This window comes from Microcaecilia unicolor, chromosome 9 (assembly GCF_901765095.1).
Source record: "Microcaecilia unicolor chromosome 9, aMicUni1.1, whole genome shotgun sequence".
NCBI classification, from domain to species: domain Eukaryota; kingdom Metazoa; phylum Chordata; class Amphibia; order Gymnophiona; family Siphonopidae; genus Microcaecilia; species Microcaecilia unicolor.
In genome coordinates this window covers 116,647,689-116,675,501 of record NC_044039.1, presented here as the reverse complement: position 1 = coordinate 116,675,501, position 27,813 = coordinate 116,647,689, and the positions used below count along the sequence as shown (strand labels likewise).

At 46.1% G+C, this 27,813-nt stretch overlaps 1 protein-coding gene across 1 annotated transcript in view; it reads right to left on the bottom strand.

The window, feature by feature from the left end:
• TTC6 (tetratricopeptide repeat domain 6) overlaps positions 1–27,813 on the bottom strand; it is a 258,723-nt gene that overhangs the window by 103,395 nt on the left and 127,515 nt on the right. Inside the window, exons 17-20 of the mRNA XM_030213691.1 lie at positions 23,946–24,075; positions 21,077–21,252; positions 11,993–12,129; positions 2,266–2,435 (exon numbers count right to left, since the gene is read on the bottom strand). Coding sequence (XP_030069551.1) covers positions 2,266–2,435; positions 11,993–12,129; positions 21,077–21,252; positions 23,946–24,075 — 613 coding nt within the window. The remainder of the gene's footprint in view (positions 1–2,265; positions 2,436–11,992; positions 12,130–21,076; positions 21,253–23,945; positions 24,076–27,813) is intronic.

Below are 27,813 nucleotides of genomic sequence, written 5' to 3'. Positions count from 1 at the left end.
CAGGTTTTAAAAGAGGTTTGGACGGCTTCCTAAAGGAAAAGTTCTTAGACTATTATTAAAATGGACTTGGGGAAAATCCACTGCTTATTTCTGGGATAGCTTGAAATCTAAGATAGTCAGAAGTTCACTATCGATTGTTACAATACAATCAATAATTTGATCTGAGGGGGAAATTTTTAGGTCTCATATATACACCCGGGCATCAACTACTGTTTGCACTCTATATTAGGGTGTACTGCCCTGCTGTGCCAACATGTAATCATTGACTCAACCCCCTCCTACCAAATTTCTATTTTTTTTGTTATTTACTTAAGTTCTCATTAAATATTTATTATGTTTTAAACTTTTGTTTGTTTTGAATTTTTTGTGCTGCATATAGGACTTAAGCCCCAAAGTCATACCTCAGGATTACTGATCTTGAAAGTCAAAGAATTTAGGGTAGGGTGTTTGGGAATTGTTATAACTGTGGGTGTTACTGTCACCTTAAGAGCCTGGGTTTTTTTTTTTTTGGGGGGGGGGGGGATGTGGAAATAACCTAACATTTTATTCTTATAGCCTGCAATACCTTGCAGTTCAGTGAAGATTACACATAAAGAGAATGGAAATCCAAGGAAATACAGTAACAAAAGTAATTAATCAAAAAGTCTAATACATTCATCTCCTTTCATAGTTCCTAAATAAATAAGATTTAAGCAATCATCGAAAATGTATATAATTCGACTCCTGAATTATCAAAAGGGAAACTTCTCTGCCTAATGTAGGGGTCCTTTTACTAAGGTGCGCTGAAAAATGGCTTGCAGTAGTGTAGGCGTGGGTTTTGGGTGCGCGCCAATCCAGTTTTCATCGCGCCTGTAAAAAAGGCCTTTTTAAAATTTTTGCCAAAAATAGAAGTGCGGCAAAATCAAAATTGGTGCATGTCCATTTTGGGTCTGAGACCTTACCACCAGCCACTGACCTAGCGGTAAAGTCTCATGTGGTAACCGGAAGGTAATGACCTACACACATCAAATGCCACTTGGCACGCGTACGATACATGCATCCAAAAATAAAAATTATTTTTCAGATGCGTGTATCGGATGCACGCCAAAAATGAAATCACGCGGCTTAGTAAAAGTACCCCTTGGCTGCCTGATAAGAAAGCAGAATATCTATATATTTCTTTCAAACTTTACCCTTCACTGATGGAAAGGAAAATAAATTTATAAGACCTAGAAGCATAAACAGAGTTTGACAAACTAAAACATCGAATCAGATAAACTGGAGCTAGACCATAAGAAACCTTATACATCAAACAAGATCATTTGAACATGACCCTTGCAGCTACTGGCAACCAGTGAACTTTAAAATAATACTCTGACAAATGATCAGAACATTTTAAAGAAAATATCAACCTTAGCGCAGTATTTTGAATTGTCTATAACTTACGCATTAGGACTTGAGAACAGCCTAGGTAAATAACATAATAATAATCTAATGAGCTCAACAACAAAGCCTTGAACCAGTAGCCAAAACTGCCACCAGGAAGCCACTGAGAGCTCAGATTATATGGGTTGTGTTTGATAACCTAGTTTTCCAGTCCTGGCTTTCTCCATGAACTGTTGCTGCATTAAGGGGTCCTTTTACAAAGGCAAACTAAAAAATGGCTAGCAGTAGTTTGGCATGGGTTTTGGGCACGCACCGATCCATTGTTTAGCATGCCTGTAAAAAAGGCCTTTTTTTGCCGAAAATGGACGTGCGGCAAAATAAAAATTGTCGCTTGTCCATTTTGGGTCTGAGACCTTACCGCCAGCCATTGACCTAGTGGTAAAGACTCACGCGGTAACAGGACGGTAATGATCTACGCGCCAAATGCCACTTGACACGTGTCCGTTACACAAGTCAGAAAATAAAAAATATTTTCAGAACCACCTAGCGGATGCGCACCAAAACTGAAATTACCGCAAGAGCCATGCGGTAGTCGGGCGGTAAGTCCATTTTGGCACACGTTGGGTGCACGCAAACGCTTACACAGCTTAGTAAAAGGACCTCTAATATTTTTAATAGAGATTTGTGTTTAAAGAGCAACCTAAGAGCTGTGTGACCCTCCCAGTATAAATGGGAATCTGCCTCCTAGTCATCCAGTTCCACTTTTCCCTATCACTGGACCATCCCAACAGGACCTCAAAGCTTTCCACCATCAGGGGGCGACAATATCCATCTCACCCAATTGTATTTACTGTAATAAAAGATTACATTTTAAAGATCACCTTTATTAGATAAGCATACCAGAAACAGAGAGATCCTGTAGAGCTCTGAATGGGTAGGACTTTCGCAGTAGGCACCCTCGGTAATAGAAAGCTGTCCAATTAAGGGGTTCCAAATGTATTGCAGCACAAAGATCCTCAACTGCTCTTTTAAAAAAGGACTGATTAAGATAAGCTCTTCCTCGATATGTCCTGAGAAGAAAAAAAAATAATGTAGGTTTCCAAAGGAAAGGGCAATTCTTTAACAGGACACCTACCGTTATGCACATCCTGAGCCTGTAAATGAACAGATTACCTTCACTTTTGAGGGTAGGTATATATACATGCGTAAGTAGTAGTAAAGCAGCTAACTGCTAGTCTATAATGCGAGTGGAAGTGGCTTAGCATGTAAATAAAAAGGGGGCATTCACATGGGCATGGGCAGTGCTGCCACTTACAAGCACCACACAAAGAATATTGTAAAGAAAGTGCATCTTTGCCATATTTAAACATCTGCAGTTATGTCAGGTCTTTGGCAAGTCTAACTGTGGTTGCAAAAATGTGGCAAGGACATGTAACTTACAGTACCCTTTAAGTGACATGCTTAAGCAAGAGCTCTACCCATGTTCCCACCCATGCTCATGCTTCCCTTGCATTACACAAAATGCCACTCAACATGCACCATTACAGAATAGCATTTGGTGCTCTGCTGGCACTCTCACGGGTAGGAGTGGAGAAGTAGCCTAATGGATAGTGCATCTGGCGAGAACTTGGGGAACTGGGTTCAATTAGTAAAAAGTTAAATGGAGAGGAAGTCTCAGATGCTAGTCCGGAACTACAAATGTTCTCACAGACTCTAAATAGGGATCCTCACAAGCATAAGAATCTCTCCTAGTAACTAGTCTTCTTTTTTTTAATTAGTCTTTTTTAATTAAATTATTAAACTTCTAGATTCAATCCATTCTTAAATCTCCTTAATTGTCCAATTATCTTAAACTGCATAGAGCAGGGTCCAACCGACAGTGGCCAGCGTTTTCATAGAAAGCTGCTTCAGGGTTAAAGGGACCAAAAGACCTGCAATAACATGATTTAAAGCTCAAAAAGTGTTCCCAAAAACATGAATAATACTTGAAAGTTTAAAATGACAGTTATAGCAGCAAAATGCTCGCATACTTCTGCTCCACAAACATAGCTGCCGAATCAGAACTTCCACTTTTAACACGGTAACATCATCATCTTGGCGGGTCTAAAGAAATGGGGTGCTCAAAAGATATCAAAAAATTACAGTTTAACATACTTTTGCTGGCATAATCATAAAAGTCCGTAAAAACTATTTTAAAAAAATGTTGCCACTCAAACTTAGCGCTCAAACCGCTTGGCTCCTCTAGTAGCGCTATAGAATTGATAAGTAGTAGTAGTAGTCATCGTCTTCAGTTTGAAAAAGCAAAGATTTTCTATTTCCATTTGAAAAATTATCGGGAACTCAACCCAATACAAAGAATTTCAGATCTCTAAACTCATGTTGCTCATTAATGCAGTGTTGAATGATGGGTTCCTCCACTCAGTTCCATTTTAAACAGATTTTGCGTTCCCCCATGCGGATCTTAAAAGGACATGTTGTCTGTCCAATATACATTTTTGGACATGGACAATCGCATAAACTACAAAAGTGGTCTGATGTTTCAACCTGTAATGCTGTTGAGTTACAGGATGGACAATAAATTCTCTCATTTCTAGAGTCACTTCACAAATCCCACAGGAGTTACACTTTCTGTGTCCACCTATGGTTTGAACACATTGAAGGTTAATATCCGCTGGACACAGAAGCTCCTTTAAATTATGGTCACATGCATAAGCTATTCTTAGGATTTTGTTCCAAAATGGTTCACCCAAAACAAGCACATTCGAATGCTTCTTCAAGATCCTTACAATCAACTTTATGTAAGGAGAATATTTCAGGACACATGTAGGGATCCGTTCACTTAGGACCTTCAATCCTTGCTGTGAAAAGGAGATCACGATTCACAAACTTTGCTCTCTTAAAAGCAGGTCTTTGTAGGATATCCTCTGTTGAGTAAACGCTGTTGTAAATTTCTCGATTGTTTAACAAAATCAGATTGCTCAGAACAAGTTGTATGATAGCGAAGAAATTGAGAAGAGGGATGCCTTTTTTTGAGTGGAGGAGGGTGACAGCTCTTGTACAAACGTGTTCCTGAATACAGTAGTTTGAAATGAACCTTCTTCATGATGTATCAATATGACGTGGTTCTTTATTGTTTTGCAAGTAGATTGTGAGACCAGCTTTTCAATCTTTTTTTTTTAACTGGGTTCAATTCATACTGTGGCTACTATTCAGGGTTCAGTGAGGTTTACTTTATAATTGGGTCTAGGTTAGGATTAAAGTTATAGGTAGAACATTGGTTGTTTAGAATCTTGTTGGTTGAATTTCATATTAAGCGATGTTAGAAGGTGTGGTAGAAGTATGGCATTTGCTTAGTCCTATAGTCTTTCTGGGACATGGTGTGATAGTTTTTGTTATGTGGTAAGCTTTGGAAACAGCTAGGTTTTTAACCTCTTCCAGAAACTAAGGTAGTTGGTCTCTGTTCTTGTGGCCAGGGGAAGTGCGTTCCCTAATACTAGGAAGAGTGAGTTGAAGATCTTTCAAAATCGGATTCCCTTGTAGAACAGTGGGGCAGATGTTCTTTCAGTCTGTTGGAGTGAACAATGTGGACAAATGAGATGTGCGTCCATCTATGGTTTCTACATTCTAGGTTTTCTACGTGTGCTGCATACGATTGGTATCTGATTAGTGCCAGGGTCCTCAGGTAGGTTGCCCAGCATGAAGCTCAGGAGGGCTAAGAAGAGAATCAAAGGCCAATTCATGGCAAGTTTTCGCTTCTCCTATAATTTTTTTTTTTTCCTCCTTCCTTTTCCTTTCTGGTTCTTTTCTCTCTTTTTATCCTTTTATTTTCTATTTGCCCTATTTAATCCTTTTCTCTTTACTCTTCACTTTAAGCTTTCCACTAGGTGGGTTGCTGTGACAAATTGGCTTCACTATGTTTGTACTCTGGCGGTTCCTGTGCTGAGGTTCTTTCACCCCTCCCTGTGTGTGTCTGGGTTCCTGTTCGGCCGTGAGGCCCGCATGAGTGGCTCTCTGTGCTTGGGTTCCAGTTCGGCCGCGAGGCACGCCTGTATGCCTATCCCTTCTTCCTGAGGGACTGCGGGGAGGGGTAGCTTAGGGGCATTGGGTAGCTGGGGTGTGTGGTAGTGGGTCAGTCTCCCCTTGGCCTGGGTCGGCGCCCTGCTGGCCTCGGCCAGGGCCCAAGGGCTCACGACCAACCCAACGGATTACAGAACGCCAAAGCCATGAGCTCGACCGAACCATCTCCCATGCAGTTGCTCCAGCAACTGCATGCTCAGCTACAACAGGTATTGGGAGTCGTGAATACGCTGAGTCAGCGGGTGGACTCGCTGACCGGCAATGGGGCTGCGGAGGGCCCGTCGGCTCGCACCCCGCCAGGCTCCCTCGCATGTGGCAGCGGTATTCAGGTGGCCCAGCCTCCGCGGTACGAGGGCGATAGTAAGACCTGCCGGGGCTTCCTCAATCAGTGCCAAATTGTTTTCGAGTTACAGGCCCGAGATTTTCCGTCGGATAGGGCGAAGGTGGCATATATCATCTCCCTACTGGCGGGACCCACTCTGGCCTGGGCCTCTCCTTTATGGGAGAAGAAGGATCCCCTCCTAGATAACTTGGCCAAGTTTCTGAAGCAATTTCGGCTCATCTTTGAGGAACCCGGGAAGCCCTCCTCGGCGGCGACTCAGCTGTTGAACCTACATGAGGGGCGACTCTCTCTGGGTGAGTACGCCATCCAATTTCGGACCCTGGCCGCAGAGCTAGGGTGGGCTAATCCAAGCCTTACTGCGGTGTTTTGGCATGGGGTTGCGGCCAACATTAAGGATGAACTCACAGGTCGGGAGCTGCCCTCAGATCTGGATTACCTCATCCGTCTCTGCACCCAGGTGGACATTCGGTTCAGGGAGCGGGCCAGTGAACGTTGTGCGGGTCAGCAGTTTGGAGGGGCTAACCCGAAGAGCTCGCACAGGAGCCCTTCACGGTGTTCACGGACCATAAAAACCTGACTTATTTACGAGAAGCGAGAAGGCTGAATCCTCGCCAGGCCTGGTGGGCACTATTCTTCTCCCGCTTTGATTTCATTCTGATCTACCATCCAGCGGAGAAGAACACCAAGGTGGACGCCCTCTCCAAGTGCATGGAGGCTGACCTGGAGGAAGAACCCCTGCAGTTTGTAATTAAACCCGCGGTCATTGTGCCCACGATGACACTAGCAGTACCTGTGGGTATGACTTTTGTGCCATCCCGGCTGAGAGAAAGGACGCTCCAATGGGGGCATGCCTCTCGAATGGCAGGACATCCCGGGATCCTGGGAACCAAGCGGTTCATCTCCCAGCAGTATTGGTGGCCTTCACTTGATCGGGATGTGCAGGAGTTTGTGGCCGCGTGTCCTGAGTGCGACCAGCATAAAGCTGACCGTCGGAGACCCCAGGGGTTGCTGATGCCTTTACCGGTACCTGAGAGACCGTGGACCCACATTGCCATGGACTTTGTTACGGATCTGCCTAATTCTGAAGGGCATACAGTTGTCTGGGTAGTGGTGGACCGGTTCCCTAAAATGGCCCACTTCGTACCCATGCCTACCTTTCCTTCGGCAGTGAAGCTGGCACAGTATTTTATCAGCGCTATTTTTCATCTCCATGGTTTGCTGGAATCTATTACCTCCGATCGAGGAGTACAGTTTGTCTCGAAGTTCTGGCGAGAATCGGGCCCTTGAGATAAAGCTGAACTTTTCATCGGGATATCACCCACAATCCAATGGCCAAACAGAACGCGTTAACCAATGCTTGAAGCAGTACCTGCGGATGTATGTCAATGTGCACCACGACGACTGGAGTCAGCTGCTGCCCTGGGCAGAATTCGCTCATAACAACCGAGTGAGCTTGGCCACGGGCGCTTCGCCCTTTTACATCGTAAATGGCAGACATCCGCGGATACCATCCCCCTTGAAAACCAACATGGATGTCCCAGCAGCAGCCGACGTGGTGACGTCGCTCCAAGCAATTTGGTCGTCAGTTCAGAAAGCGCTGCGAGTGACCTCCGCTCGGATGAAGTGCCAAGCAGATAGGTATCGCAGAGTGGAACCGCGCTTCCAGCCTGGCGACTTGGTGTGGTTGTCCACGCGTAATCTTCGTCTGAAGATCCCCTCATCCCGCTTTGCACCTCGATTTGTGGGTCCGTATCCTATTGTGAGGCAAGTGATTCGGGTCTGTTATCAGCTCAAGTTACCACCTACATTGCAGGTACATAACACCTTCCATGTGTCTTTGCTGAAGCCCGTGATTCTGAGAAAAGGTACTTTGCCCGCTTTGCCTGCTAGGCCAGCCGTCTCTGCCTCCCAAGGGGAATATGAAGTCCGGGATGTCTTGGATGCAAGGCGCTCCCGGGGACATCTCCAGTATCTCATTGCATGGAAGGGATATGGATCGACGGACAACTCCTGGGAGGACGCTGCTCATGTCCATGCGCCAGTCTCAGTCAGACGGTTCCATCGCCTTTTCCCTCACAAACCTAAACCTCGTGGCCGGGGTAGGGGGGGCCATTGAAGGGGGGGGGGTGATGTTATTATTCTGCCGGTTTGGCTGAGGAGGAGGGGGGACGTCTCTTCTGATTGGCTGCCAGGGTTGGGCTGACGTCAGGGGATAGTACTTTAGCCTGCAGCTGACGAGTCCCTCTGCTTTGGCGTTACTTACACTTGGTGGTAACTGGAAAGCCGGATAGTTTTCTCTTAGAACGTGCTCTGGGTTCTGACAGGGATCTGTGTTTGCATTGTTCAGCCTCCGGGGCTCTGGGCTGAGTGAGAGCGTTATCTCCATTGTTTGTTGGTTTGAAGGATTTCTCTCCCCATGGGCAGTGAGTAACCCTTTGTGTTCTGTGTGGCCTGTGTCCCTGTCTCTTTCGGTGTGTTGTTTAGTAGGGCTGTGCTTCCCCTCTGCGGGGAGCTTTCTTTGTTGTTATAGGAGCTCGCTCTCTCTCTCCCTCGTGTGCTGGCCCTGCAAGCTTAACCCTTTGTGTGCTGTATCTCTGCCTCTATATGCTGTGGGAGTAAGGCTTAGGCTTCCTGCTTCCCTTTTTGAGTCTGGTTCCTCTGGGTTCTGCCTGGGGGGGGCTTCCTACCCTTTTGGGGGCTGCTGTGTTAGTTCCCTGTCCTGCGCTAGTCCCCTGGCTGGGCATGGCCCGCTCTGGTTCTTTTTGTTTCTCCCTCTGCCCTATTGCTGGTGTTCAGCGCGTGTCGGGCATTTTGGGGTCCCGGGGGGCCCTCTGGGTTCTTTCACCCTTCCCTGTGTGTGTCTGGGTTCCCATTCAGCCGTGAGGCCCACACGAGTGGCTCTGTGTGCGTGGGTTCCGGTTCGGCCACGAGGCCCGCCTGTATGCCTATTTCCCTTCTACCTGAGGGACTGCGGGGAGGGGTAGCTTAGGGGCATTGGGTAGCTGGGGTGTGTGGTGGTGGGTCGGTCTCCCCTTGGCCTGGGTCGGCGCCCTGCTGGCCTCGGCCAGGGCCCAAGGGCTCACGACCAACCCAACGGATTACAGAACGCCAAAGCCATGAGCTCGACTGAACCATCTCCCATGCAGTTGCTCCAGCAACTGCATGCTCAGCTACAACGTATCGGGAGTCGTGAATACGCTGAGTCAGCGGGTGGACTCGCTGACCGGCAATGGGGCTGCGGAGGGCCCATCGGCTCGCACCCCGCCAGGCTCCCTCGCATGTGGCAGCGGTATTCAGGTGGCCCAGCCTCCGCGGTACGAGGGCGATAGTAAGACCTGCCGGGGCTTCCTCAATCAGTGCCAAATTGTTTTCGAGTTACAGGCCCGAGATTTTCCGTCGGATAGGGCGAAGGTGGCATATATCATCTCCCTACTGGCGGGACCCACTCTGGCCTGGGCCTCTCCTTTATGGGAGAAGAAGGATCCCCTCCTAGATAACTTGGCCAAGTTTCTGAAGCAATTTCGGCTCATCTTTGAGGAACCCGGGAAGCCCTCCTCGGCGGCGACTCAGCTGTTGAACCTACATGAGGGGCGACTCTCTCTAGGTGAGTATGCCATCCAATTTCGGACCCTGGTCGCAGAGCTAGGGTGGGCTAATCCAAGCCTTACTGCGGTGTTTTGGCATGGGGTTGCGGCCAACATTAAGGACGAACTCACAGGTCGGGAGCTGCCCTCAGATCTGGATGACCTCATCCGTCTCTGCACCCAGGTGGACATTCGGTTCAGGGAGCGGGCCAGTGAACGTTGTGCGGGTCAGCAGTTTGGAGGGGCTAACCCGAAGAGCTCGCACAGGAGCCCTTCACGGTGTTCACAGACCATAAAAACCTGACTTATTTACGAGAAGCGAGAAGGCTGAATCCTCGCCAGGCCTGGTGGGCACTATTCTTCTCCCGCTTTGATTTCATTCTGACCTACCGTCCAGCGGAGAAGAACACCAAGGCGGACGCCCTCTCCAAGTGCATGGAGGCTGACCTGGAGGAAGAACCCCTGCAGTTTGTAATTAAACCCGCGGTCATTGTGCCCACGATGACACTAGCAGTACCTGTGGGTATGACTTTTGTGCCATCCCGGCTGAGAGAAAGGACGCTCCAATGGGGGCATGCCTCTCGAATGGCAGGACATCCCGGGATCCTGGGAACCAAGCGGTTCATCTCCCAGCAGTATTGGTGGCCTTCACTTGATCGGGATGTGCAGGAGTTTGTGGCCGCGTGTCCTGAGTGCGACCAGCATAAAACCGACCGTCGGAGACCCCAGGGGTTGCTGATGCCTTTACCGGTACCTGAGAGACCGTGGACCCACATTGCCATGGACTTTGTTACGGATCTGCCTAATTCTGAAGGGCATACAGTTGTCTGGGTAGTGGTGGACCGGTTCCCTAAAATGGCCCACTTCGTACCCATGCCTACCTTTCCTTCGGCAGTGAAGCTGGCACAGTATTTTATCAGCGCTATTTTTCATCTCCATGGTTTGCTGGAATCTATTACCTCCGATCGAGGAGTACAGTTTGTCTAGAAGTTCTGGCGAGCCCTGAATCGGGCCCTTGAGGTAAAGCTGAACTTTTCATCGGGATATCACCCACAATCCAATGGCCAAACAGAACGCGTTAACCAATGCTTGAAGCAGTACCTGCGGATGTATGTCGATGTGCACCACGACGACTGGAGTCAGCTGCTGCCCTGGGCAGAATTCGCTCATAACAACCGAGTGAGCTTGGCCACGGGCGCTTCGCCCTTTTACATCGTAAATGGCAGACATCCGCGGATACCATCCCCCTTGAAAACCAACATGGATGTCCCAGCAGCAGCCGACGTGGTGACGTCGCTCCAAGCAATTTGGTCGTCAGTTCAGAAAGCGCTGCGAGTGACCTCCGCTCGGATGAAGTGCCAAGCAGATAGGTATCGCAGAGTGGAACCGCGCTTCCAGCCTGGCGACTTGGTGTGGTTGTCCACGCATAATCTTCGTCTGAAGATCCCCTCATCCCGCTTTGCACCTCGATTTGTGGGTCCGTATCCTATTGTGAGGCAAGTGATTCGGGTCTGTTATCAGCTCAAGTTACCACCTACATTGCAGGTACATAACACCTTCCATGTGTCTTTGCTGAAGCCCGTGATTCTGAGAAAAGGTACCTTGCCCGCTTTGCCTGCTAGGCCAGCCGTCTCTGCCTCCCAAGGGGAATATGAAGTCCGGGATGTCTTGGATGCAAGGCGCTCCCAGGGACATCTCCAGTATCTCATTGCATGGAAGGGATATGGATCGACGGACAACTCCTGGGAGGACGCTGCTCATGTCCATGCGCCAGTCTCAGTCAGACGGTTCCATCGCCTTTTCCCTCACAAACCTAAACCTTGTGGCCGGGGTAGGGGGGGCCATTGAAGGGGGGGGGGGGTGATGTTATTATTCTGCCGGTTTGGCTGAGGAGGAGGGGGGACGTCTCTTCTGATTGGCTGCCAGGGTTGGGCTGACGTCAGGGGATAGTACTTTAGCCTGCAGCTGACGAGTCCCTCTGCTTTGGCGTTACTTACACTTGGTGGTAACTGGAAAGCCGGACAGTTTTCTCTTAGAACGTGCTCTGGGTTCTGACAGGGATCTGTGTTTGTGTTGTTCAGCCTCCGGGGCTCTGGGCTGAGTGAGAGCGTTATCTCCATTGTTTGTTGGTTTGAAGGATTTCTCTCCCCATGGGCAGTGAGTAACCCTTTGTGTTCTGTGTGGCCTGTGTCCCTGTCTCTTTCGGTGTGTTGTTTAGTAGGGCTGTGCTTCCCCTCTTTGTTGTTATAGGAGCTCGCTCTCTCTCTCCCTCGTGTGTGGGTTCCAGGAGTCAGTGAGTCGTCTGGGACCACTTGAACTTCAGGAAATCACTAAAAACCAACCTCTTCAAAAAGGCGTACCCCAACGACCCCACGTAACCCTCTTCACCTACCAACACAGCATGACTATGATCGAACAGGACAACACGCAATCTTCATCCATTTCGACCCTCCACTTATATCTCATATACGATCACTATACAACTTTGTATTTATTATCCACCGACTGGGCAAACGCCTTTGACAGTACTATATAAGCCACATTGAGCCTGCAAATAGGTGGGAAAATGTGGGGTGCAAATGGAACAAATAAATAAATAAATAAACAAACATAAGATGGTTACCTGGCTTGTCCATGGTTGGGGTTCTGTTGAATCACAGCTGTGAAATCAGAGATTGCCATATTCCAGTTTGAATTTTCAAAATAGTATATCCCATGTCTCATTAAAGCATCTGTTCTTCTAGGATTCAATGTGAAACACTAAATAAAGGGAAAAAATTAAAAATACTGATAATGAGCACTAATTGGCACTGAATAGAATTTAAGCACACAACTCGCTAAGTGTATTCTGTAATGATGTGCGTCAAACTTCTAACGTGTGCAAGCAAAAATGGGCTTGGTTATGGGTGGAGAAATGGGTGTTTTGAGGGCTTTCTGAAATTTAGGCGCCTAGTTACAGAATATGGCCCAGTGTACCTAAATCTATGCTCTGGGATTTACACCATGTTTTAGTTGATGTAAATGGATGCATGCAAATTTAGGCACTGAAATATCAACTAAGTGTATTCTATAATTGGTGCCTAAATCTAGGTGCCAATTATAGAATACACTTAGTCGGCACTAATTTCCGCGCCAATTTTTTAGGTGCCATATAGAGAATCTCTTCCATAATGCGGCCTCTAGATTAGATTCTATTTTTGTCACAACATCTTGGTTTGCTTGAGTTTTAAAGGCCGAGATTGAGGAACCTATAATTTCTGATCATTCTATGGTCTGGATAGAGATACAGAGGGCAGAAATGTTTACACCTCGCTGGACTTTTCCTAGATATTTATATGGTGACCATGCTTTTCAGAAGTATCTCTTGCATAACCTGGAAGCATTTTGTCATTATAATGCTATACACCAGGTAGCCCACTCCTCTATTGGCAAACTGCTAAAGCAGTGTAGAATGGTGATGTTATTGCCTCTGTAATGTGGCAGCGCAGAGAACTTAATCAACTATTTTGAGTCTGAGCAAAGATCTGGCTCGAGAGCATAGAAAATATATAGGTAATCCTACCTACTTTACACAAAAATCTAGCTTTCTGGTGGTGCAAGCTGCATTAAATGCCAAATTACACGAGCAAGTGTAAGTGGACCCACACTTGTTATAAGTACAAACTTCACGTGCATCCTTGGTTAGGCTCAAATATGATAAATTCAATTTTTGATGGTGAAGACAATCTGTGCACTGACCCTATGGCCATGGCTCACTCTTTTAGGCATCTTTTTCAGCAACTGTAATCAGCCCCACAGCCTGGTACTGCTCCTCTTTGGTCTGAGCTAGATGCTTTGGGATTGCCTAGACTTACTGAGGTGGAGTTGGCTCTGCTTAATGCTCCTATTACTGATGGAAAAACACAGGCAGTGATTCGCTCATTGGCCCTGAATAAGTCTGCAGGCCCTGAAGGTTACTCCTGAGAATTTTATCATTTGTTGGAACCTCAGGTGGCTCCCGTGTTGGAATCCTTTATTGATCAAGTACTGCAAACAGGAGTCTTTCCACAAAAGGCTAATTATGTGTTGATTACTCTTATTCCCAAGCCAGTCAAAGCTCATAATTATGTTACTTCTTATAGACTAATCCAGTGGTTCCCAAACCTGGTCCTGGAGGCACCCCATTGTGGATATCCTGAAAACCTGACTGGCTAGGGTGCCTCATGGACCAGGTTTGGGAACCACTGGACTAATCCAATTATTAAATGTTGATTATAAAATCTTAGCTAAACCTTTGGCCCTGCGGCTTAGTACTATATTGACCGTCCTATCCACAAAGATTAGATAGGCTTTTGTTTGGGCCAAACATTCTGTCAGGAAAAGTTTATCACCTTGGGAGTATTGTAATCTGCATGGGCTAGAGGCCTTGGCATTGAGTTATGATGCTGAGAAAGCCTTTGACTTGGTCTCTTGGAATCAGGGATTAGCACAGGGAATTTATATATATGATAACAGAGGGCTGGAGAGAGTAATTAGAGAGTGAAGAATACGATTTTCCCTCACAAGTCAAATAGCGGAAAGTATAGCAAGAGTAGCGTGTGCCAGTGGGCTAGAGAACGGGACATATGTGAAAAAGATATGCCAGCTAGAATAATATCTTGGAATGTGGGGGGCATTAGCTCCCCAATGAAACGTGCAAAGATCTTGCAGGCCTAAAAAGGCATAAGGCAGACATTGTATGTCTACAAGAAACAAGGTTGAGTGACACAGAACACGCTAAGCTACAAAGATCGTGGGTGGGGGAATGTCACGCAGTGCCCGTACAAAAGAAAAAAGGGGGGTTGGCAATAATATTTAAGAAAGGGCTGCCATACAAAGCTACGCTAGTGGCACAAGGGGGCAGGGCAGATATATAACTTTGCATATATGGCTGCAGGGAGTAGAGTTTTTATTGGTAGGTCTCTATGGCCCAAATGGATATATACCGGGGGTTTTTTTAACTCACTGGCCAGTAGCTGTTTGCAGCATAGGAAGGCAAAAATGATAATATTAGGAGACTTCAATTTGGTAGTGGACCCGTCGATAGATACAACAAACAGGACCTCCCCACATTATTTAGGGGCTAGATTTAAAGAATTTACAACATTTCAAAAAACATTAAGCTTACTAGATCCATGGAGAGTCCTGCATCCAGGAGAACGTGAATATACCCATAGATCAAGGGTGCATGGTAGAACGATCCATGTTTTCTTTGGTCCGCTTGGCGAAGGTGAGACCTGAACAGGTCTCAGATCATGCATTAATTTGGATTGACCTAGAAACTCCTGCTGATGTGGTGGTGGTGGGGGGGGGGGGCCGGGTGGAGATTCCCAGCATATTTATACACTGACACACAATTTCAAACGTACGTAAAGAGTAAATGGGAGGACTACTCAATTAATAATAGGGAACATGCACAACTCATACTATTTTGGTCTGCATCTAAAGCAGTAATGAGGGGTGACATTATCTCATATTGCAGCTTAAGGAGAAAAACGTAGGCTAGCTAGTATTATAAATTTGGAAAAAGTTTCAAAGAGCATGGTGCACACACATGCACAGACCAACCTCAACAACATTAGAAGAAATGAAGATGATACAGATAACCTTAAACACTTTATTGCAGGAACGTGAGACTAGGTCCTCTCTATATTACAAATACAAATTGCAGAGATTTGGGAATAAGACCGGTTCCCTCTTAGCACAAGTAATTAAAAAGTGGGGAGGTTCAAGGGTAGTGACGGTTCTAAAAGACAGGCAGGGGGTACTTACCAACTCCAGGGAGAAAATTGGGCAAATATTAACAGAATATTTTTCAGGTTTATACTCCAAGGAAGCCACAAGGGGTAAAAGCCAAATAAGTGAATATCTGGAAAAATCTGGCTTGCTGAAGTTGTCGGCAGCAGTGGCTGAGGGACTGAGCTCTGACTATATTTGAAATGCAAAAAGTGATTAAGACACTAAAAGTCAGGTCGGCCCCCAGTCCAGATGGGTACACTGGGGAATATTATAAAAATGCTACCCCCGTGGACTTGGAGAAAATCCACTATTTCTGGGATAAGCAGTATAGAATGTTTTGTACTTTTTGGGGATCTTGCCAGGTATTTGTGACCTGGATTGGCCACTGTTGGAAACAGGATGCTGGGCTAGATGGACCTTTGGTCTTTCGCATTATGGCAATACTTATGTACTTATGATAGTCAACTTCCTAGAATCTAACAGGTTGCAGGATTCAATGTGTGAGGGATTCTATAGGATGCTGCCACTTCCCCTTAAGGATTCTCCCTCATTGTGTCAGAACCATCTTAAGGACCATAGTCTCACCCAAGGGGGAAGTGACACAGGAGGGGTGGGGCCAGGGAAACAGGAACTAGGAGGTATAAAAGCTCAGGACAGAATCAGGTTAAGGAGATCCAGAGGGAAGCAGCGATGCTCAACTGCATATACCTCCACCACATATTTGTGAAAACCAGCCGCGACAGCAGGTAGGCCAAGCTCAACTTTAGAACGTACAATTTGATCTTTTTGACCCGACCAGACATAGGCTGACTCATACTAACTGCTAAGACTGTGCTTGTAACTCTGGGAACCTAGACTAGAACCCAGCACTGTATATTGAAAGATGGTAATGCAGGTCTCAAAAGGACACTTTAAGGACTAGCTTTATGTTTACTTTCCTTCCCCAACTATGAATGTAATAGGACCCCTACCTGACACCTTCAATAAATATTATTTTGTGCACCTTAAAAAAAATGCTACCCCTGGAGGCATTAGCCGCGTTACTAGAATACTATGAGGGAGTAATTACTAGAATACTAAATGTAATAATAATAATAGAAGCTGAACACTTCCCAAAATATGCAAATGCAGCTGTGATCACATTAATCCCAAAACCGGGAAGGCCACCTGATAGTGCAGATGCATATAGGCCAATATCACTACTAAATGTAGAAATTAAATTGTTAGCGAAAATATTAGCAGAACGATTAGCAGAATATTTGCCGACACTGATAGGGCAGGAATAGGTGGGCTTCTTAAGATGCCGCCAGGCCATACAAAATGTGTGAAGATTACTGCTGGCAATGGTGGCCTGTACAGAGAGGGGTGACCCTGCTTTAGTGGTTAGTTTAGATGCTGAAAAGGCATTCGACCAGGTACAGTGGGAATATTTATTTTGTTTACTGGAGAACATGGGATTTACAGGATGGTTTTACCAAGCAATCACAGTACTGTATTACCAACCTAAAGCAAGGGTGTTAGTCAATGGCCTTAAAGAAAAGAAGTTCAAAATAGGGAAAGGTATTAGACAGGGTTGCCCCGTCACCCTTGCTCTTTGTGTTATCCCTGGAATCCCTGCTCCAAACCTTGAAAAGTGAACAGCACATAACAGGTGTCACTCTTGAGAAGCATACTGTTAAAGTACTGGCATCTGTGGATGACCACCTGCTTACATTGACTGATCCTGAGAGGTCTGTGGAGGTATTATTGGAGACAGTTAAACACTTTGGGCAGTTGTCCGGCTTTAGGGTGAACTTGACTAAATCATCAGCCCTGGCCATAGGATCTAAGGGGGGGAGGGAGGAGTCACTTCCCATTTCAGGGGGCCCTGGGCAAAATCAAATATTTGGGAGTGTTGATCCCAGCGGATTTAAATAAATTGTATGATATGAACATTCAACAGCTATTAAGGGAGACTAAAACCAGTTTGCATGCATGGGCAGTGTTACCCCTTTTGTTGCTGGGTCGTATTGCCCTGTTTAACATGATAATGGTACCAAAATGGACATATGTCTTTCAAATTTTGCCGCTGTATCTGAAAAGAGAAGATGAAAGACAGTTAAATGTTATGATTCAAGGGTTTTTGTGGCGTGGTAAGAAGGCCCGCCTCCCTATGGAGACACTTTGCACACCAGTGGAATACAGCGGCCTGGGACTGTTAAGTGTAAGACATTTGAGTATAGCTAGTGGTATGCGACATATTAATGACTGGTTTAGAGGAACACAAGACTATTCAGACACCAAGCTAGAACTTGGCATCAGCACAGGATGCCATTTCAGTACTTATTTACACTCCACTGGGAAGTCTATACCATATATTTTAAATTACTCCATGATAATGAAGTCTGCCGTGGCAGTTTGGAAATGGATCTGCCATTTACACCACCTATCAGCGAAGGTTACACCATTTTTGCCAATTTGTGATAACGAGGCGTTTGCGCCTGGAAAATTGCACGCTGCCTTTCATAGGTGGAAGAAACGGGGGATGATATATTTATTGCACACGGTGACAAGAGAAGGACATATAAAATCCTTTGAGGAGCTTCAAGTGGAGTATGGCCTGCTGAATGGAGAAAAATTTTATTATGGACAGCTGAAGCATTATATAGCATCCATGTCATGGGAATCATTGGCAGAAGATGCTCAAGAAGAATTATCTACTGCTTTCTCAACGGAGGCACAGCAGAGGGTGCCCCTGTCTTTTTACCACAGGCATATAAGAGATTCGGCTTCAGAATTGGACTATGCACGAGTGTCAAGATTGTGGAGTGAAGACCTGAATGTAGAAATAACAGCAGAGCAAATCAAAGCCCATGTTCTCTCAATCAGACGAGTGACATACCAAGCTGTACATTGGGAAATACAATATAAGTTTGTCCTCCGAGTACATATACCTCCTAGAAGAGCCTTTTATATGGGACTCTCTCCGTGGGGAGAATGCCAGAAATGTGGAGCAGATGGTGCGAATCTGCGACATATGTTCTGGTCTTGTAAGAAAATAGAGAAATTCTGGAAAGAGATTGTGCGGTATGTCAATCAGATTTGGCAGCAAAGATGGAATTACAATCCGAACCTATTGTTTGGACAACCGACATTGGGACACCCTAAGGCGAAGGGTTTTACAGCATTTGTTTTGAGATCTATTGTGACTGGTAAACAAGCAATACTGGCTGAGTGGCTATCTGAAAAGATGCCCTCATATCAACAATGGCGGACTAGAATGTTGACCATGTTGCGCATAGAGAGAACAGGAACCTCGGACCTCCAGTCACAGGTTGGTGAGGAATTTCAACGGATTTGGACACCTTTTTGGAACACGTTGACTCCAGCAGCTCGAAGTTACCTGTTAAATTTATAGTGTTATCCCATAGAAATATGGAACATTGGGGAAAGGGGGAGGGAGGGGGGGAAGAGAAAGAGGGGAAAGGGTTGGAGGGTTGGATAATGTGATTAATAAGGAAAAGAAATGTAAATGTGTAGGAAAATAATGTTTAGAGATGTCTTTTCAATAAAAATGATTTAAACATAGACTATCCTGCTGATGTTGCACAGGAGAGACAAATTACAGCTTCAGCGCTTGGCACAAAGGTTTCTTGGGAGAGGCAATAAGGCCCGGTTACTTATAAACAATTGACCTATGCCCCTCAATAGGGGGGCTGGGTCTGCTGGATCTTGATCTTTATAACAGAGCTTGTCATCTCTGGCAGATCACTGACTGGTTGAAGGACACTGATTATTAAACTCCCCTAAGAAAAGGGGTGAAAGCCCTCTTATCTCTTAGTTACGTATTGCATGCAGCACCCATTGCACCATATAGTGCGTCTCACCAAGAGAAACAAGTAAAGCAATAAAGTGCGCTCTCCCTCATCTCATTGAAATTTCTGATGTTTGCTCCAGCGTTCTGGCTTGCAGTTTTCTCTATCTGCCTGGCCCTGGACAGCTGAAGCAAGATCCTTTCTTCCTATTGCAGGGACTCACCAGCTCCCTACAGCCTTTCAGACTGGATTTTTGTCACACTTTTTTGTGTTCTGGTTAAAAGCAATCCCTCCTGTTACAGTGCATTTGCCTCCAGCACTCTCTGCCCTGATATTTTGTTGTGTGGAGCTCACTCAAATTTAATGGGAGGTCTGGAGCTGTCAGGACTAACAGCTCCAGACCTCCGGTTAACTTTTCCACTATAAAGCAAGGGACTGCTTCTATGCATCAGGTTGGAAAAAGGCTATGCCTTGCATGCCCATTTGTATAGTAACTAGTTCATTATAATAGCTTTGCATTCCGTTTTCGCTAACTGCTACAGTGATAGGAAAAGAGCTTGGAGAACCCTTTTGTGCATGCCACGTTTTATTCCTTGCTCACTAAACCAGCTAGAAATGATATAAAAACCACGTTAGCTTGTTAGGTTTTGTGCATCTGGGCCTCTGTCCCTAGTGAGCTCACAATAGAAATACACATATGTAATAAATAAAAAAAAAAAAGCCATTTCAGCTTTTGCACCTGTCCCAAAGTATGCATAAGTGCTGCCTCCCAGATTAGAGGGAAGGTCTAAATCAAGGAGCAGGTGGAAAACCAATGGATCCCAACATCCTACTTTATATCCTACCTACTCCTGCACTCCTACTGGCTGTAACCAGGTGCCCCCTGACACTTAGGCCCCAATGCACAAAGGTAAAATACAGCTGCCTCACTAAAACTTAGCGAATCACTAGAAGCCAGAGATGCACAAAGGGGAATGCATGCAAATGAGCTGCATGGATCCTTCTTTGCGCATCCTTGCTGTTTGCGAGTTCGAGCTGCTATCAAATCCATTTGACAGCTCTGATGCACTGGACCACCACTGGTTTTTATTAATTTATCCCGGTGGTCCAGTGGACTCTGACCCCCCAATCTTTTTTTTAAACTTTCCCTGGTGGTCCAGTGAACCATGACCCCCCCTCCCCTGTGACCCCAGAACCTTTTTAAAACATTTTCCCTGGTGGTCCAGTGGACCAAACCCCTTCCTCTGCCCAGGCACACAACCCCACCCACCCTCCCACCCCAGTGCATTCTAGAATGCACTGGACAAGGCTAAACACCATATAAGAGAAAAAAATCCTTATATGGTGTTTAGCCCTGTCCTAGAATGCACTGGGCAGGGCCTGGGCGCCGCCATTTTGTTCCGGGCAGGCCCGAGGCAGCAGGGGGAGCTGTTGCTCCTGCCCTACTGCCTCCACCTTGTTGTAAGGTACAGGGAGGGGCGGGGGTGTGGGTTGGGTGTGGGAGGGGAGGGGTGTGTGCCTGCGCAGGGGAAGGGGGACCACCAGGGAAAATGTTTTTAAAAATTCGGGAGGGGGGTGCCAGGAGGTGAGAGGTAGGAAGCACAAGCAGGCAGCCTTTATACCTTCCTGCTTGTGCTTCTCTCCTCTCTGACAGATCCAGAGCAGCCATAAAATTTGCTTGTTAAATTAGAGCTGCTCTGGAACTGTGCATCCCGTGGCATACACATAAAATTATGAATGAGCTCATTAGAATACTAATAACCTCATTGTAATAAATTTGTATAGGGTTCTGGTGGCTGCTAACGGCACACGTTAGAGCCACAGAAAACCCCTTTGTGCATTCCTAGCTACCTAAATGTTTGCTTTAGACTGGCTAGAACCAGCCTAAAGCAGACATTAATAGCAAGGTAAGCTTTGTGCATCTGGCCCTTAGTAGGAGGCAAGAGCAATCACTGGACACTCTTGCTCTATCGATACTTGGGTTCAAAATGATGCCTCTGACTTCTTCAGCAGCAATTTTGCAGTATTGCTAAGGTTCGTGGAGAAAACTGCATTTTATGTTTCTGCAGAAAGATTAGACTTGTATACCAATATATGTAATAAAAGAAAATATATCCTAACCTCTTATGTTACTGTAACAGAAAATGTAAACTTACGTGAACATAATCATTCATTGCCAAAAGTTCTTCATTTTTCCTTTCATATACTTCTGCCCTTCTGAAGTAAATGTCATCATCTCTAGGCTTACATCTGATGGCCTGATTGTAATTAAGGATGGCTGTTGTGTCATCACCACGACTCTTGTAGATTTCAGCCATTGACATATAGGCATCTGCAGTGATTAACCAGAAAAGTTAATCCTGAAAACAATTTTTATTAGTTAATAAGCATATCAACTTTTTGAGAGCAATCCTTTGATATAGAGGGGCATTTTTGATATGACATCTAAGTCAGACTTTGGACGTTTTGCCCTAAACGTCCAAAATCTGAATAGGAAATATGGCCATTTTCGAAACCCCAAAACATCCAAAATACCGTTTGAAACAAGGTTTTGTGCTCTGTGCATTTATTCTTTCAAGCCATTAAAAAAACCAAAACCATACAAGTGAAAAATGTAGAAAATCAAGCCACTGGGAAGTGGGAAGGGCCAGTATTTTTAGCAGACTGGTTCCACAGACATCCCAGGACAGCAATGGTACACCCTAGGGGGCACTGCTGTGGACTTCAAATAAATAATACTCCCAGGTACACATCTTATTGTTGCTTCCTTATCTTATCTGCTGGGCCCTCCATAACCCATTACCTCCAACTGTACACCACTACAGTAGCCCTTATGGGTAAAGGGGGAACCTATATGTGGGTACAGTGGGTTTCTGGTGAGTTTTGGAGGGCTCACAGTATCCACCACAAGTATAACAGGTAGAGGGATGTATGGACCTGAGTTCACCTGTCTACAGTGCACTGCACCCATCACTACCCTACTCCAGGGACCTGCATACTGCGCCTGCATACTGTGCCCAGCTCTACCACCGGCTGCCTTTCAGGTGCTGTGGAGGACTTGCAGCTCATCTGCATATCCTTAAAGCCTTCTCCGGGGTGACACCCAGGTCCACTCCGATCCACTCAGGGCCTCCGCTCTAGGTGGGGGCATTTTTCTCTATACATCTAATCTTCTTCCCAGTTGCTAAAGTACCTCAGTCATTTATGGCCCCTATTCACATTCTCTTCCTAGCCCTGTCCCTTCCTAATCTTTTCCCTCACGCCCTACCTCTCTCCGCTACAGGAACTCACTGCCCATCCATCGACTTCATCACCTCACCTTCTCTCCTACCCTCTTCCTCCCTCTTGGCTTTTAATCTCCGCCTCTTTCTTCCGTCCATTTTGCCTTCCCCATTCCACCTAAATACCTCTCGCCTTCGACGATATATACCACATTGGAAGATGAGTGGTATATATCATTCAGTGTAAAAAATGTAAGGAAGGATGCTATATTGGAGAAACAGGCCAGATGCTTAAGACAAGATTCAATTTACATAGACATCACATGAACAATGCTGGTGCCAGTAGGGTTCCCACACCTGTTGGTCAACATTTTACAGGACCAGGACACTGTACCAGTGACTTCACAGTGAGAATCCTGAAAGGTAACTTTAAAACCATACAAGAACGTAAGACCTTTGAAGTCAGAATGATTGAATATTTTAACACCCAACAGAAAGGACTTAACAAGGATCTGGGGTTCCTAGCCCATTATAAACCATAAAGCTGTATGTCTCTGTTGATCACCCCACCCCTCACCTATCCACACCCATCCTGTTAGAATATCAATGATGTGCTTTGATGTCCCCATGCATACCTCCGACCCACCCCCATCCTCCCACCCTGTCAGACTGTCATAGTAATGCTTGAATGTTTTCACTTATATACACTGTCAGCTAGCACATTTGCTTATTTCCGATCTGACGAAGGGCAACCTTCGAAAGCTAATCAAGAAATGTATTAAGTTATGTCCAATAAAAAAGGTATCATCTTATTTTCTTTTCCATGTTTTATTTTGTTTGATTTCTATTGATAACCTTAAGAGTGGACTAACACGGCTACCACACTCCTCTATTACCCCCAAAAAACCTAATCCACCCAGTTAAAATGTACAGGGGTACAAAATACAACTTATTCTGTATGCCCTAGAGGGGGAAAATATGCCCTATGAAGCACTGTTTTGATTTTTGAATCTGTGGATGAATAAGAAGTCATCAACAATCTCAAGATTCTGTGTAGCTCTCCTGTCTTCCACAGTCCTTCCTGCTTCAATAGAAGATGTCTTCTTAGAAGATGTGCTGGTAGCAGGATGTACAGGATCCCCCATACAAATTTTGATAGTTGTGGCCAGCATGTTTGCATGCTTTTCCAAAAAATCTAAATATCGTCTGCATCACTCAAACAAAAAAGTCCAGTTCATTAACAGGCTTCAAAGTACAAAATGACACAGGGACAAAGTTTGTCCCCATCTTCGTGGGCTCTGTCTCCGCCCCGTCCCCGTGGGATATGTACACGCCCCGTCCTCGCAAGCCCTGTCCCCGTGGTATTCTCTACTGCCTTCGGCCAGCACCTGGTTCTTCCCTCTGCCATGTCCTGCCTCCTCTGATGCAATTTTCTGTGGATGGGATGCAGCAGAGGGAAGGCCCAGGGGCTGGCTGAAGGCAGGCTATCATGATGCTGCTGCTGCAACCGGCAACTGACAAACTTTACAGAGCCACGGGGGGAGTGAGAGAGGTGAGGGAATAGTGCCAGACCCATGAGGAAGGGGACAGAGGAGAAGGAAAGGGAAAGAGAGATTGGAATGGGGGGAGGAGATGCCGGCCCAAGGGAGGGAGAGATACTGAACCACAGGGAGGGAGGGGTTGCTGGAAGCAATACAATGGGGGGGGGGAGTGCCACCAAAACAAGTTGGTTAGGGCGCCACTAACTTTTGAGCCAGCCAAGCATTCAAATGATGCTATTCGATGAGTATCCTGTGTGATATACCTGCACGATTTTTGTTGTATTTAGTTATAAAATTCAGGTCATCCAAGGCATCTTCAGTTAGTCCTTGTAGAAGGAAAATTAAATGTCGGTGCCAATAAGCGTCAAGAAGCATTGGTTCATCGCTTATAGCCTAGTCAGGAAAATAAAATAAAACAGAAAAATATCTACTTCCAAGTTAAATACAAATTGCAATCATGTTGTAATAGGAAAAAAAATAAGTATAAAAATGTCATATCCCGATAGTGCCACTGAAAAATATTACAGACCACCAGGCACTATCCAGATAACTATCCAGATTAAGATAAGACAGTTAAATTGCTGTTCTAACTTCATCCAGATAGTTATCCAGATAGCAGTTTGAATATTGTAATATGGATAATGCTGGCACTGCCTGCACTATCCAAATATTCAGCACCACTCACCATCCAGATAATGGTATTGAATATCTGCGAGTTGATATTCAAAGCAATTTAAACGGCCAGAAATGGCTTCTGGCCAGTTAAATCACTTGTTTGGAGCTAACCACTTATTTTCAGTGCACTTACCCAGTTAGTCCCAGTGAAAATGGCCAGTTAGTGCTCAACTCAAAACTACCTATTTTGGGGATGTTTCAGGGGCATAATCAGCACTTGGTCAGTTAAGTTGTGATATTCAGCACTTAACCAGTCAAGGTAACCGCATAAAAAGTACTGGGTAAAAGTCAGTCATATCTTTATGCAGTTCGCCACAGCCAGTTAAGTGCTGAATATCGCATTAACCGGGCATGGTTTCGCTGGCTCTGTAAACCCAGAGGGCCCGATATTCAGACCTTGGGAGTTAACCCAGCTAACTCCCACAACCAGTGCTTAGGCCAGATATTCAATGCTGGGCCATTTCCAGTGACCAACATTGAATATCTGGTTTATTTTTGGCAAGTTCAAACTTAACCAGCCAAGCTGATACTCAGCATTGGCCAGTTAAGTGTGAACTATCCAAAGATAAGCCTAGTATTCATGCAACCAAATATAGCTGCTAAACTTAGCCGGCGATGCACCGAAAATCTGTAGATAGCCAATTATATCACGCAATATATCCAGTTATCTGCTAACCGAAAAAATTTAGCGGGTCATGGTCAGCAACGTCCCACTGAAAATTCACGGACAGCCGGTTATGGGGCATTTAAATGGCCAATTGCCAATCCTGGCCGGTTAAATGCTTTTGAATATGGGGGGGGGGGGGGGGGGGAGAATATCAATGCCTGAGCCCAGACATGGCTTAGCATTGAATTTCTGGGAATAACACTGGTGGCGGTTAGAAAACGACTAGTGACACCAGCTGCGTACTGATCTCCTGGATTTTATTCAAAGGTTGTGGCCAGCATTTTAAAAAATTGCCAACTAAGGAGTTTGAAAATTGACCTGATTGTATACAATTAAATATTCTACACATGAAAGTTGTTCCACTGGTCATACAGTAACAGAAATGTACTGCGTTCAAAACGATGACAGCAAAGCGAATGCTACATACCTGTAGAAGGTATTCTCCGAGGACAGCAGGCTGATTGTTCTCACTGATGGGTGACGTCCACGGCAGCCCCTCCAATCGGAAAACTTTACTAGCAAAGGCCTTTGCTAGTCCTCGCGCCCGAACCGGCTCGTGTTCGTCAGTCCCGTATGTAGCAAGACAAAGACAAGGGAAGACACAACTCCAAAGGGGAGGCGGGCGGGTTTGTGAGAACAATCAGCCTGCTGTCCTCGGAGAATACCTTCTACAGGTATGTAGCATTCACTTTCTCCGAGGACAAGCAGGCTGCTTGTTCTCACTGATGGGGTATCCCTAGCCCCCAGGCTCACTCAAAACAACAAACATGGTCAATTGGGCCTCGCAACGGCGAGGACATAACTGAGATTGACCTAACAACTTATCCAACTAACAGAGAGTGTAGCCTGGAACAGAATAAAACATGGGCCTAGGGGGGTGGAGTTGGATTCTAAACCCCGAACAGATTCTGAAGCACTGACTGCCTGAACCGACTGTCGCGTCGGGTATCCTGCTGCAGGCAGTAATGAGATGTGAATGTGTGGACAGATGACCACGTCGCAGCTTTGCAGATCTCTTCAATAGTGGCTGACTTCAAGTGGGCCACTGACGCTGCCATGGCTCTAACATTATGAGCTGTGACATGACCCTCAAGAGCCAGCCCAGCCTGGGCGTAAGTGAAGGAAATGCAATCTGCTAGCCAATTGGATATGGTGCGTTTCCCCACAGCCACTCCCCTCCTGTTGGGATCAAAAGAAACAAACAATTGGGCGGACTGTCTGTTGGGCTGTGTCCGCTCCAGATAGAAGGCCAATGCTCTTTTGCAGTCCAATGTGTGCAGCTGACGTTCAGCAGGGCAGGAATGAGGACGGGGAAAGAATGTTGGCAAGACAATTGACTGGTTCAGATGGAACTCCGACACAACCTTTGGCAAGAACTTAGGGTGAGTGCGGAGGACTACTCTGTTATGATGAAATTTGGTGTAAGGGGCCTGGGCTACCAGGGCCTGAAGCTCACTGACTCTACGAGCTGAAGTTACTGCCACCAAGAAAATGACCTTCCAGGTCAAGTACTTCAGATGGCAGGAGTTCAGTGGCTCAAAAGGAGGTTTCATCAGCTGGGTGAGAACGACATTGAGATACCATGACACTGTAGGAGGTTTGACGGGGGGCTTTGACAAAAGGAAACCTCTCATGAAGCGAACAACTAAAGGCTGTCCTGAGATCGGCTTACCTTCCACATGGTAATGGTATGCACTGATTGAGCTAAGGTGAACCCTTACAGAGTTGGTCTTGAGACCAGACTCAGACAAGTGCAGAAAGTATTCAAGCAGGGTCTGTGTAGGACAAGAGCGAGGATCTAGGGCCTTGCTGTCACACCAGATGCCAAACCTCCTCCATAGAAAGAAGTAACTCCTCTTAGTGGAATCTTTTCGGGAAGCAAGCAAGATGCGGGAGACACCCTCTGACAGACCCAAAGAGGCAAAGTCTACGCTCTCAACATCCAGGCCGTGAGAACCAGAGACTGGAGGCTGGGATGCAGAAGCGCCCCTTCGTCCTGTGTGATGAGGGTCGGAAAACACTCCAATCTCCACGGTTCTTCGGAGGACAACTCCAGAAGAAGAGGGAACCAGATCTGACGCGGCCAAAAGGGAGCAATCAGAATCATGGTGCCTCGGTCTTGCTTGAGTTTCAACAAAGTCTTCCCCACCAGAGATATGGGAGGATAAGCATACAGCAGACCTTCCCCCCAGTCCAGGAGGAAGGCATCCGATGCCAGTCTGCCGGGGGCCTGAAGTCTGGAACAGAACTGAGGGACCTTGTGGTTGGCTCGAGATGCAAAGAGATCTACCAAGGGGGTGCCCCACACCTGGAAGATCTGGCGCACTACTCGGGAGTTGAGCGACCACTTGTGAGGTTGCATAATCCTGCTCAGTCTGTCGGCCAGACTGTTGTTTATGCCTGCCAGATATGTGGCTTGGAGCACCATGCCGTGACGGCGAGCCCAGAGCCACATGCTGACGACTTCCTGACACAGGGGGCGAGATCTGGTGCCCCCCTGCTTGTTGATGTAATACATGGCAACCTGGTTGTCTGACTGAATTTGGATAATTTGGTGGGACAGCCGATCTCTGAAAGCCTTCAGAGCATTCCAGACCGCTCGTAACTCCAGGACATTGATCTGCAGATTGCGTTCCTGGAGGGACCAGCTTCCCTGGGTGTGAAGCCCATCAACATGAGCTCCCCACCCCAGGAGAGACGCATCCGTAGTCAGCACTTTTTGTGGCTGAGGAATTTGGAAAGGACGTCCCAGAGTCAAATTGGACCGAATCGTCCACCAATACAGGGAT